General features: G+C 32.7%; 1 protein-coding gene across 4 annotated transcripts in view; it reads left to right on the top strand.

Annotated features, from left to right (window-relative positions):
- Positions 1-13,803, top strand: part of PTPRN (protein tyrosine phosphatase receptor type N) — a 352,125-nt gene that overhangs the window by 193,907 nt on the left and 144,415 nt on the right. For all 4 annotated transcript variants that reach the window (XM_078679171.1, XM_078679173.1, XM_078679172.1 and 1 more), the window contains exon 8: positions 12,620-12,654. In XM_078679171.1, coding sequence (XP_078535297.1) covers positions 12,620-12,654 — 35 coding nt within the window. The remainder of the gene's footprint in view (positions 1-12,619; positions 12,655-13,803) is intronic.

Below are 13,803 nucleotides of genomic sequence, written 5' to 3'. Positions count from 1 at the left end.
ATGACGACCAGCCGCCTGAAACTGAACTCAGACAAGACGGAAGTCCTCATCCTGGGCTCCTCGCCCTCCGCCTGGGACGACTCCTGGTGGCCCCCCGCCCTGGGCACTGCACCCACACCGACAGACCACGCACGCAACCTGGGCTTCATCCTGGACTCCTCCCTCTCCATGACCAGACAAGTCAACGCCGTCTCCTCGTCATGCTTCAACATCCTGCGCATGCTACGAAAGATCTTCCGGTGGATCCCCACCGAGACCAGGAAGACGGTCACCCAGGCCCTCGTCACCAGCCGACTGGACTACGGCAACGCCCTCTACGCCGGAACCACCGCCAAGCTCCAGAAGAGACTCCAGCGGATCCAGAACGCCTCAGCCAGACTCATCCTCGACATCCCCCGACGCAGCCACATCTCCGGACATCTGAGAGACCTGCACTGGCTCCCCGTCAACAAGAGAATCACCTTCCGTCTCCTCACCCACGCACACAAAGCCCTACACGACCAAGGCCCGAGCTACCTAAACAACCGCATCAACTTCTACGCTCCCAAACGCCACCTCCGATCAGCCAGTCACGCCCTCGCCGCCGTCCCCCGCATCCGAAGATCGACAACAGGAGGAAGGTCCTTCTCCCACCTGGCCGCCAAGACCTGGAACTCCCTCCCGACCGACCTGCGCCTGACCCAAGACCACCTCTCCTTCAGGAAGAAGCTCAAGACCTGGCTGTTCGAGCAGTAGCAGCACCCCCCCCCCCCAAGCGCCTTGAGACCCTCCGGGTAAGCAGTGCGCTATATAAATGTCCATGATTGATTGATTGATTAGTAATAGTATTATTGTGAGTATTAATGTTAGTATGAGTATTACTATTAGTGTTAGTAATATTGGTAATAGTGTTAGTAGTAATATCAGTATTAGTATTCACAATCGTAATAGTATTAGAATTATGTCAGTGTTAGTATTGGTGTTAGTTTAAAAAGTAGTGTTAGTATTAGTGCTAGTATTGATGTTAGGTATAGTATTAGTGTTAGTTTTAGTTTGAGTATTAGTATTAGTGTTAGTATTAGTATCAGTATGAGTTCTAGCATTAGTATTAGTGTTAGTATTATGTTAGTGTGAGCATAAGTCTTAGAATTAGTATCAGCATTAGTATGCTAGTTTTAGTATTAGAGTTAGTGTATTTTAAGTATTAGTGTTATCATTAGTAATAGTGTTATGTTAGTGTTAGAATTAATGTATTAGAATAGTATTATGTTAGTGTTGGCATGAGTATTAATATTTGAATCAGTATTAGTGTATTGTTAGGATCAGTATTAGAGCCAGTATTGATGTTAGTTTTAGCATGGGTGTTAGTGTTAGTATTGGTTTTAGTATTAGTGTTAGCATTAGTGTTAGTATTAGCATTACTGTTAGTAATAGTATTAGTGTAAGTTTTAGTATATGTGTTAGTATTAGTATCCGTGTAAATGTTACCATTAGTAATAGTATTAGTGTTAGTATAAGTGTTGGTATTAGTATTAGTGTTAGTATTAGTAATAGTGTTAGTTGTAATATCAGTATTAGTATTCACATTCATAAAAGTATTGAATTATGTTAGCGTTCGTGTTAGTTTTAGTTTAAAAATGAGTGTTAGTATTAGTGCTGGTATTGATGTTAGTTATAGTATTAGTGTTAGTAATAGTTTTAGTATTAGTGTTTGTATCAGTATTAGTTCTAGCACTAGTATTAGTGTTAGTATTATGTTAGTGTTAGTATAAGTCTTAGAATTAGTATCCACATTAGTATGCTAGTTTTTGTATTAGTGTTAGTGTATTATAAGTATTAGTGTTAGCATTAGTAATAGTGCTATGTTAGTGCTAGCATTAGTGTTAGTATTAGAATAGCATTATGTTAGGGCTGGCATTAGTGTTAGTATTTGAACCAGTATTAGTGTTAGTATGATTAATAGTGTGAGGATTAGTATTAGTGCCAGTATTGCTGTTAGTTATAGCATTCATGTTAGTATTAGTATCAGTATTAGTGTTAGCTTTAGTATTAGTGGTAATATTAGTGTTAGTTTTTGTGTTCATATTAGTAATAGTATTAGTGTTAGAATAAGTGTTAGTTTCGGTATTAGTATAAGTATTAGCATAAGCATTAATGTTAGTATTATGTTAGTGGTAGCTTTAGTATTAGTGAAAGTGTTAGCAGTAGTGTTAGTTTTTGTATTAGTATTTGTGTTGGTGTTTATATTAATATCAGTATTTGTGTTAACATTAGTATTAGTGTTAATATTAGGCCAGGGTTAGCCTTAGTATTAGCAACAGTATAAGTATTACCATTAGTATGAGTATTAGTGTTATCATTAGTGTTACTATTAGTATTAGTGTTAGTATTAGTGTTATTATTATTGTTAGTGTTAGTATCTGTAACAGTATAAGTATTAGTAGGAGTATTCCTGTTAGTATTAGTATTTGTGTCATTACTATTGTTAGTGTTAGTGTTATGCTACAGTATAAGTAACATGGTAACAGTATAAGTATTAGCACTAGTATGAGTATTAGTGTTATCGTTAGTGTTACTAATAGTATTAGTGTTATTATTATTAGTGTTATCATTAGTGTTATTATTAGTGTTCGTGTTAGTATTAGTGTTAATATTATGCTAGACTATTAATGTTATAATTAGTGTTACTATTAGTATTAGTGTTATTATTATTGTTAGTATTTGTAACAGTATAAGTATTAGCAGTAGTATGAGAATTAGTGTTACTATTAGTATTGGTGTTATTATTATTGTTGGTGTTAGTATTAGTAACAGTATAAGTATTAACATTAGTATGAGTATTAGTGTTATCATTAATGTTAGTATTAGTGTTGTTATTATTAGTGTTCGTGTTAGTATTAGTGTTTGGATTAGTAATGGTATTAGTGTTAGTATTAATATTAGTATCAGTATTAGTGTTAGCATTAGTTATAGTATTAGTGTTACCATTAGTAATAGTATTAGTGTGAGTATTAGTATTAGCATGAGTGTTAGTATTTGTATCAGTATTAGTGTTAGTAGTAATGTTAACATTAGTAATAGCATTAGTGTTAGTATTAGTGTTAGTTTTAGTATTAGTGTTAGTATTAGTATCAGTATTTGAGTTAGATATTAGAAATACTATTAGTATAAGTGTTAGCATGAGTTATAGTATTAGTGTTAGCATTAGTATCAGTATTAGTGATTGCATTAGTAATAGTATTAGTATCAGCATTAGCGCTAGTATTAGCATTAGTAATACTATTAGTAATATGTTAGTGTCGATATTAGTATGTTTGTTAGTATTAATGTTAGCTTTACTGTTAGTGTTAGAATTAGTATCAGTATTAGTGTTAGCATTAGTGATATATTCGTTTTAGTATTAGTGTTAGTATACGAGTTAGTGTTAGTAGTAGTGTTAGTATTAGTATCAGTATTAGTATAAGAGTTAGTGTTAGCGTTAGTTTTAATATTATATTAGTGTTAGTGTTAATATTACTATCAGTATTCATTAGTTATAGTATTAGTATTATGTTAGTTTTTACGTTAGTGTGAGTATTAGTATCAGTGTTAGTCTGAGCACAAGTATTAGTATTAATATTAGTGTCAGTTTTAGTGTTATTATTAGTATCTGTATTAATGTATATTATTAGTATTATTGTTTGTTTTAGTGTTTCTGTTAATATTAGTGTCAGTATTAGTCTTAGAGTTCATAATAGTTTTAGTTTTAGTATTATGTTAGTGGTAGAATTAGTAGTGTTAGTATTAGTATCAGTATTATAGTTAGTATGGGTGTTAGTGTTAGTATTAGCTTTAGTGTTAGTATTATCATCAGTTTTAGTGTAAGTATTAGTGTAGGTTTTAGTATTTGTGTTAGTGTTAGTATTAGTATCAGTGTAAGTGCTACCATTAGTAATAGTATTATTGTGAGTATTAATGTTAGTAGGAGTATTACTATTAGTGTTAGTAATATTGGTAATAGTGTTAGTAGTAATATCAGTATTAGTATTCACAATCGTAATAGTATTAGAATTATGTCAGTGTTAGTATTGGTGTTAGTTTAAAAAGTAGTGTTAGTATTAGTGCTAGTATTGATGTTAGGTATAGTATTAGTGTTAGTTTTAGTTTGAGTATTAGTATTAGTGTCAGTATTAGTATCAGTATGAGTTCTAGCATTAGTATTAGTGTTAGTAGTTAGTGGAGAAGTGTGGCTCACTGGTTAGAGGAGGCAGACCCGGACGCTGAGATCAGACCCGGGACCAGGGTTAAATTCCCGACGCGGCAGGGTCTTGAGCCCAAAATGTCCACGGACTCGGTAATTCTCGCTTCGGTGCCTACTCGAATCACAGGTTCACACTCTGCAACTCTGGGCAATAGCTTGCTTAATCTCCACTACGGCCCCCCGCGGCGGGATGCCTGGCTTTCACCTTGGGGATACCCAGTAAGGGGCTATCTCACAGGGAAAAACCAGGACGGGTTCCCAATGCAAAGCGCTTTGAGACCTGGCGGTGATATTGCGCTATATAAAAACCCATCCATCCAGTATTATGTTAGTGTGAGCATAAGTCTTAGAATTAGTATCAGCAATAGTATGCTAGTTTTAGTATTAGAGTTAGTGTATTTTAAGTATTAGTGTTATCATTAGTAATAGTGTTATGTTAGTGTTAGCATTAGTGTATTAGAATAGTATTATGTTAGTGTTGGCATGAGTATTAATATTTGAATCAGTATTAGTGTATTGTTAGGATCAGTATTAGAGCCAGTATTGATGTTAGTTTTAGCATGGGTGTTAGTGTTAGTATTGGTTTTAGTATTAGTGTTAGCATTAGTGTTAGTATTAGCATTAGTGTTAGTAATAGTATTAGTGTAAGTTTTAGTATATGTGTTAGTATTAGTATCCGTGTAAATGTTACCATTAGTAATAGTATTAGTGTTAGTATAAGTGTTGGTATTAGTATTAGTGTTAGTATTAGTAATAGTGTTAGTTGTAATATCAGTATTAGTATTCACATTCATAAAAGTATTGAATTATGTTAGCGTTCGTGTTAGTTTTAGTTTAAAAATGAGTGTTAGTATTAGTGCTGGTATTGATGTTAGTTATAGTATTAGTGTTAGTAATAGTTTTAGTATTAGTGTTTGTATCAGTATTAGTTCTAGCACTAGTATTAGTGTTAGTATTATGTTAGTGTTAGTATAAGTCTTAGAATTAGTATCCACATTAGTATGCTAGTTTTTGTATTAGTGTTAGTGTATTATAAGTATTAGTGTTAGCATTAGTAATAGTGCTATGTTAGTGCTAGCATTAGTGTTAGTATTAGAATAGCATTATGTTAGGGCTGGCATTAGTGTTAGTATTTGAACCAGTATTAGTGTTAGTATGATTAATAGTGTGAGGATTAGTATTAGTGCCAGTATTGCTGTTAGTTATAGCATTCATGTTAGTATTAGTATCAGTATTAGTGTTAGCTTTAGTATTAGTGGTAATATTAGTGTTAGTTTTTGTGTTCATATTAGTAATAGTATTAGTGTTAGAATAAGTGTTAGTTTCGGTATTAGTATAAGTATTAGCATAAGCATTAATGTTAGTATTATGTTAGTGGTAGCTTTAGTATTAGTGAAAGTGTTAGCAGTAGTGTTAGTTTTTGTATTAGTATTTGTGTTGGTGTTTATATTAATATCAGTATTTGTGTTAACATTAGTATTAGTGTTAATATTAGGCCAGGGTTAGCCTTAGTATTAGCAACAGTATAAGTATTACCATTAGTATGAGTATTAGTGTTATCATTAGTGTTACTATTAGTATTAGTGTTAGTATTAGTGTTATTATTATTGTTAGTGTTAGTATCTGTAACAGTATAAGTATTAGTAGGAGTATTCCTGTTAGTATTAGTATTTGTGTCATTACTATTGTTAGTGTTAGTGTTATGCTACAGTATAAGTAACATGGTAACAGTATAAGTATTAGCACTAGTATGAGTATTAGTGTTATCGTTAGTGTTACTAATAGTATTAGTGTTATTATTATTAGTGTTATCATTAGTGTTATTATTAGTGTTCGTGTTAGTATTAGTGTTAATATTATGCTAGACTATTAGTGTTATAATTAGTGTTACTATTAGTATTAGTGTTATTATTATTGTTAGTATTTGTAACAGTATAAGTATTAGCAGTAGTATGAGAATTAGTGTTACTATTAGTATTGGTGTTATTATTATTGTTGGTGTTAGTATTAGTAACAGTATAAGTATTAACATTAGTATGAGTATTAGTGTTATCATTAATGTTAGTATTAGTGTTATTATTATTAGTGTTCGTGTTAGTATTAGTGTTTGGATTAGTAATGGTATTAGTGTTAGTATTAATATTAGTATCAGTATTAGTGTTAGCATTAGTTATAGTATTAGTGTTAGCATTAGTTATAGTATTAGTGTTAGCATTAGTAATAGTATTAGTGTGAGTATTAGTATTAGCATGAGTGTTAGTATTTGTATCAGTATTAGTGTTAGTAGTAATGTTAACATTAGTAATAGCATTAGTGTTAGTATTAGTGTTAGTTTTAGTATTAGTGTTAGTATTAGTATCAGTATTTGAGTTAGATTTAATAATAGTATTATTGTTATTATTAGAAATACTATTAGTATAAGTGTTAGCATGAGTTATAGTATTAGTGTTAGCATTAGTATCAGTATTAGTGATTGCATTAGTAATAGTATTAGTATCAGCATTAGCGCTAGTATTAGCATTAGTAATACTATTAGTAATATGTTAGTGTCGATATTAGTATGTTTGTTAGTATTAATGTTAGCTTTACTGTTAGTGTTAGAATTAGTATCAGTATTAGTGTTAGCATTAGTGATATATTCGTTTTAGTATTAGTGTTAGTATACGAGTTAGTGTTAGTAGTAGTGTTAGTATTAGTATCAGTATTAGTATAAGAGTTAGTGTTAGCGTTAGTTTTAATATTATATTAGTGTTAGTGTTAATATTACTATCAGTATTCATGTTATCATTAGTTATAGTATTAGTATTATGTTAGTTTTTACGTTAGTGTGAGTATTAGTATCAGTGTTAGTCTGAGCACAAGTGTTAGTATTAGTATTAATATTAGTGTCAGTTTTAGTGTTATTATTAGTATCTGTATTAATGTATATTATTAGTATTATTGTTTGTTTTAGTGTTTCTGTTAATATTAGTGTCAGTATTAGTCTTAGAGTTCATAATAGTTTTAGTTTTAGTATTATGTTAGTGGTAGAATTAGTAGTGTTAGTATTAGTATCAGTATTATAGTTAGTATGGGTGTTAGTGTTAGTATTAGCTTTAGTGTTAGTATTATCATCAGTTTTAGTGTAAGTATTAGTGTAGGTTTTAGTATTTGTGTTAGTGTTAGTATTAGTATCAGTGTAAGTGCTACCATTAGTAATAGTATTATTGTGAGTATTAATGTTAGTAGGAGTATTACTATTAGTGTTAGTAATATTGGTAATAGTGTTAGTAGTAATATCAGTATTAGTATTCACAATCGTAATAGTATTAGAATTATGTCAGTGATAGTATTGGTGTTAGTTTAAAAAGTAGTGTTAGTATTAGTGCTAGTATTGATGTTAGGTATAGTATTAGTGTTAGTTTTAGTTTGAGTATTAGTATTAGTGTCAGTATTAGTATCAGTATGAGTTCTAGCATTAGTATTAGTGTTAGTATTATGTTAGTGTGAGCATAAGTCTTAGAATTAGTATCAGCATTAGTATGCTAGTTTTAGTATTAGAGTTAGTGTATTTTAAGTATTAGTGTTATCATTAGTAATAGTGTTATGTTAGTGTTAGCATTAGTGTATTAGAATAGTATTATGTTAGTGTTGGCATGAGTATTAATATTTGAATCAGTATTAGTGTATTGTTAGGATTAGTATTAGAGCCAGTATTGATGTTAGTTTTAGCATGGGTGTTAGTGTTAGTATTGGTTTTAGTATTAGTGTTAGTAATAGTATTAGTGTGAGTATTAGTGTAAGTTTTAGTATATGTGTTAGTATTAGTATCCGTGTAAATGTTACCATTAGTAATAGTATTAGTGTTAGTATAAGTGTTGGTATTAGTATTAGTGTTAGTATTAGTAATAGTGTTAGTTGTAATATCAGTATTAGTATTCACATTCATAAAAGTATTGAATTATGTTAGTGTTCGTGTTAGTTTTAGTTTTAAAATGAGTGTTAGTATTAGTGCTAGTATTGATGTTAGTTATAGTATTAGTGTTAGTAATAGTTTTAGTATTAGTGTTTGTATCAGTATTAGTACTAGCACTAGTATAAGTGTTAGTATTATGTTAGTGTTAGTATAAGTCTTAGAATTAGTATCCACATTAGTATGCTAGTTTTTGTATTAGTGTTAGTGTATTATAAGTATTAGTGTTAGCATTAGTAATAGTGCTATGTTAGTGTTAGCATTAGTGTTAGTATTAGAATAGCATTATGTTAGGGCTGGCATTAGTGTTAGTATTTGAACCAGTATTAGTGTTAGTATGATTAATAGTGTGAGGATTAGTATTACTGCCAGTATTGCTGTTAGTTATAGCATTCATGTTAGTATTAGTATCAGTATTAGTGTTAGCTTTAGTATTAGTGGTAATATTAGTGTTAGTTTTTGTGTTCATATTAGTAATAGTATTAGTGTTAGAATAAGTGTTAGTTTCGGTATTAGTATAAGTATTAGCTTAAGCATTAATGTTAGTATTATGTTAGTGGTAGCTTTAGTATTAGTGAAAGTGTTAGCAGTAGTGTTAGTTTTTGTATTAGTATTTGTGTTGGTGTTTATATTAATAGCAGTATTTGTGTTAACATTAGTATTAGTGTTAATATTAGGCCAGGGTTAGCCTTAGTATTAGCAACAGTATAAGTATTACCATTAGTATGAGTATTAGTGTTATCATTAGTGTTACTATTAGTATTAGTGTTAGTATTAGTGTTATTATTATTGTTAGTGTTAGTATCTGTAACAGTATAAGTATTAGTAGGAGTATTCCTGTTAGTATTAGTATTTGTGTCATTACTATTGTTAGTGTTAGTGTTATGCTACAGTATAAGTAACATGGTAACAGTATAAGTATTAGCACTAGTATGAGTATTAGTGTTATCGTTAGTGTTACTAATAGTATTAGTGTTATTATTATTAGTGTTATCATTAGTGTTATTATTAGTGTTCGTGTTAGTATTAGTGTTAATATTATGCTAGACTATTAGTGTTATAATTAGTGTTACTATTAGTATTAGTGTTATTATTATTGTTAGTATTTGTAACAGTGTAAGTATTAGCAGTAGTATGAGAATTAGTGTTACTATTAGTATTGGTGTTATTATTATTGTTGGTGTTAGTATTAGTAACAGTATAAGTATTAACATTAGTATGAGTATTAGTGTTATCATTAATGTTAGTATTAGTGTTATTATTATTAGTGTTCGTGTTAGTATTAGTGTTAACATTATGGTAGGGTTAGAATTGGTGTTAGTATTAGTAACAGTATGAGTATTATCGTTATTATTAGTGTTCGTGTTAGTGTTAGTATGAGTATTACTGTTAGCATTAGTGTTACTATTAGTATTAGTGTTATTATTGTTGGTGTTAGTATTAGTAACAGTATAAGTATTAGCATCAGTATTAGTGTTATATTGGTGTTAGCATTAGTATGAGTATTAGTGTTATTGCTATTATTTGTGTTAGTATTAGTGGTAATATGATGCTAGTATTAGTGTTAATATTATGGTTAGTTTTAGCACTAGCAACAGTATAAGTATTAGCATTAGTGTTACTTTTAGTATTAGTGGTATTATTAATGTTACTGTTAGTATTAGTAACAGTATAAGTATTAGCATTAGTATGAGTATTAGTGTTATCATTAATGTTAGTATTAGTGTTAATATTATTAGTGTTAGTTTTAGTGTTAATATTATGGTAGGGTTAGCATTGGTGTTAGTGTTAGTATTAGTAACAGTATGAGTATTAGCGTTATAATTAGTGTTAATATTAGTGTTAGTATGAGTATTACTGTTAGCATTAGTGTTACTATTAGTATTAGGGTTATTATTGTTGGTGTTAATATTAGTAACAGTATAAGTATTAGCATTAGTATTAGTGTTATTATTAGTGTTAGCATTAGTATGAGTATTAGTGTTAGCATTATTGTTAGTATTAGTGTTAATATTATTAGGTTAGCATTGGTGTTAGTGTTAGTATTAGTAACAGTATGAGTATTAGCATTAGAATGAGTATTAGTATTCGTGTTATTATTAGGGTTAGCATTAGTAAAAGAATAAGTATTAACATTGGTATAAGTATTATTTGTGTTAGTATTAGTATTACTGTTATTATTATTGTTATTGTTGATATTATGCTCGGGTTAGCGTTAGTGTTAGTATCAGTACCAGTGTAAGTATTATCATTAGTATGAGTATTAGTGTTATAATTTGTAGTATTAGTGCTATTATTGTTAGTATTAGTAGCAGTATTAGCATTAGTATAAGTTTTAGTGTTGCCATTAGTGTTACTATTTGTATTGGTGGTGTTATTATTGTTGGTGTTAGTATTAGTAACAGTATACGTATGAGCATTAATAAGAATATTAGATTAGTGTTATTATTAGTGTTAGCATTAGTACGAGTATTAGTGTTAATATTATACCAGGGTTAGCATTAGTATTAGTAACAGTATACGTATTAGCATTAGTATTAGTATTAGTGTAAGCATTAATGTTACTATTAGTATTAGTGTTATTATTAGTGTTAGTATTAGTGGTAATATTATGCTAGTGTTAGCATTAGTGTGTGTTAGTATTAGTGTTATTATTATTGTTAGTTTTTGTATTAGTAACAGTATTAATATTATCATTAGTAGGAGTAGGAGTATTAGTATTAGTGTTATTAATAGTTTTAGCATTAGTATGAGTATTAGTGTTAATTTTATACTAGGGTTAGCATTAGTGTTAGTGTTAGTATTAGTAAAAGTATTATTAGCATTAGTATGAGTATTCGTGTTATCATTAGTGTTACTATTAGTGTTTTTGGTATTATTATTATTAGCATTAGTATTAGTGGTAAAATGATGCTAGTGTTAGCATTAGTGTGAGTATTCATGTTAGTATTAGTATCAGTGTTAATATTATTGTTAGTGTTAGTATTAGTGGGCTCTCGACTCCACCTAAATGATGGCGATCCCTTTGAGATCCCTCGCTCAGGATTTTGACCCCATAGAAGGCAACAGTGGAGACCTGCCCATGCAGACACCGGGTGTAAGTACAATAGACCTCTTCCCATGAATGCAACAAGATTGTATAACTTAGTGGCACAGTCCTGGTGCTCTGCCCTGAACGCTCCATTGCGGCTCCAATACTCACCCCCATAGGTGCATTCCCAGCAGGACACCATTTAGGTACAATAATAAGTGCAGCATTTATCAGCCACCTGGTGTCCTAGAGCACAGTTACTTTATCAGGATGGAGCAGTATGGATTGTGGAGTGGCAAGGATCTTTGTAGCTTTCAGCTAATGTGCGTTATCCTGGAGACAAGATCAACATACACTTAACAAAGCTGGAGTCTGTGAGCATCTCTGTTCCACACCATCTTTGATTTTATTTTTCTGCAGAAACTCCTCTTCACATTAGATTTTCCAATGAGAATTGTTTACTGCCTACTTTTAGATGCTGTGCGTAAAATGATTTATCAACGAGTGAAAAAAGGAAATTGCTCGTTCTTGATGGGAGTAATTTTAAGAGGGGAAATAATTAAAAACATATTTGTCATTTCTAGCTCTGGCAATTTATTTCTATCTGGAAATGCAAGTGCTTAATAGGGTGTATATTTCAATTTAAAGTGCCCCTTCAGCTTAGACAGAAAGCTTGGCACCTTTTTTTGTTGCAGGCTGCTACTGATGTCACCAGTGTCTGGGTATTCCTAGTGTAATCTGGGCAGAAGCTTGGGTACAATCTGGAGTATGTGCTACACTCTGCTTTTACCTGTTGAGAGCACCTAACGGCAGGGCTAAATGGGTCACGTGTCTGCAAAAGGCTTGGCTAGAGCTGCCAATTGGCCTCAACCAAGTGGAACAAGTAGACGTCAGTGGATTATGGCAGAAGCGCAATGGGTTGATGGAAGTACTGGTCCCTAGGGTACAAGGGAGGATGCAGGGTGAGCATACAGGGTGAGGATACAGGTGAGGGTACAGAGTGAGGCTACAGGTGAGAAAGCAGGGTGAGGATACAGGGTAAGGAGACAGGGTGAGGATACAGGGTGAGGATACAGGGTAAGGACACAGAGGTTAGGGTACAGGCGAGGATACAGGCAAGGAAAGAGTGTGAGGGTACAGTATGAGAATACAGGGTGAGGGTACAGGTAAGGGCACAGTTGAGGGTATGAGGTAAGGGTCCAGTTGAGTGTATAGGTGAGGACACAAGTTGAGGATAAACTGACATACTGAATAATAGGTCAAATGAGAAGGTACAGGGTGGGTACCCATCCGTAGTGAAGGTCTGGTAGCTGTGGAGGGGTTCAGGAAGCAGCAAGGACAGTTCCACCTTCACTCTCGCACCTTTGAGGACTGGATCATTGCTTCACAACTGACCTGTGACTTTTTCTTTCAACAGATCCTTCTGAGGCTGACAAACTGAAGCTAAAGAGGGTAAGTGTTGGAAATGAATGCGCCGAAAAATACTGCAGTTTAACTACTTGAGACTCGGCGACGTGAGGGTGGAGTCTGGAAGGACAGGACTGAGATACCTCTTCAGTGTTAATACTGGGTGTAGGATAGACTGAGATACCTCTACAGTGTTAATACTGGGTGTAGGATAGACTGAGATACCTCTGCAGTGTTAATACTGGGTGTAGGATAGACTGAGATACCTCTGCAGTGTTAATACTGGGTGTAGGATAGACTGAGATACCTCTACAGTGTTAATACTGGGTGTAGGATAGACTGAGATACCTCTGCAGTGTTAATACTGGGTGTAGGATAGACTGAGATACCTCTGCAGTGTTAATACTGGGTGTAGGATAGACTGAGATACCTCTGCAGTGTTAATACTGGGTGTAGGATAGACTGAGATACCTCTGCAGTGTTAATACTGGGCGTAGGATAGACTGAGATACCTCTGCAGTGTTAATACTGGGTGTAGGATAGACTGAGATACATCTACAGTGTTAATACTGGGTGTAGGATAGATTGAGATACCTCTGCAGTGTTAATACTGGGTGTAGGATAGACTGTGATACCTCTGCAGTGTTAATACTGGGTGTAGGATAGACTGAGATACCTCTACAGTGTTAATACTGGGTATAGGATAGACTGAGATACCTCTGCAGTGTTAATACTGGGTGTAGGATAGACTGAGATACCTCTGCAGTGTTAATACTGGGTGTAGGATAGACTGAGATACCTCTGCAGTGTTAATACTCGGTGTAGGATAGACTGAGATACCTCTGAATTGTTAATACTTGGTGTAGGATGGACTGAGATACCTCTACAGTGTTAATACTGGGTGTAGGATAGACTGAGATACCACTGCAGTGTTAATACTGGGTGTAGGATAGACTGAGATACCTCTGCAGTGTTAATACTGGGTGTAGGATAGACTGAGATACCTCTGAATTGTTAATACTGGGTGTAGGATAGACTGAGATACCTCTGCAGTGTTAATACTGGGTGTAGGATAGACTGAGATACCTCTGCAGTGTTAATACTGGGTGTAGGATAGACTGAGATACCTCTACAGTGTTAATACTGGGTGTAGGACACGACTGAGATACCTCTGCAGTGTTAATACTGGGTGTA

The sequence above is a fragment of the Lissotriton helveticus genome, chromosome 3_1 (genome assembly GCF_964261635.1).
Source record: "Lissotriton helveticus chromosome 3_1, aLisHel1.1, whole genome shotgun sequence".
In the NCBI taxonomy this organism is placed as follows: Eukaryota; Metazoa; Chordata; class Amphibia; order Caudata; family Salamandridae; genus Lissotriton; species Lissotriton helveticus.
The sequence above is the reverse complement of the archived record's forward strand: the minus strand, read 5'-3'. Positions and strand labels throughout refer to the sequence as shown.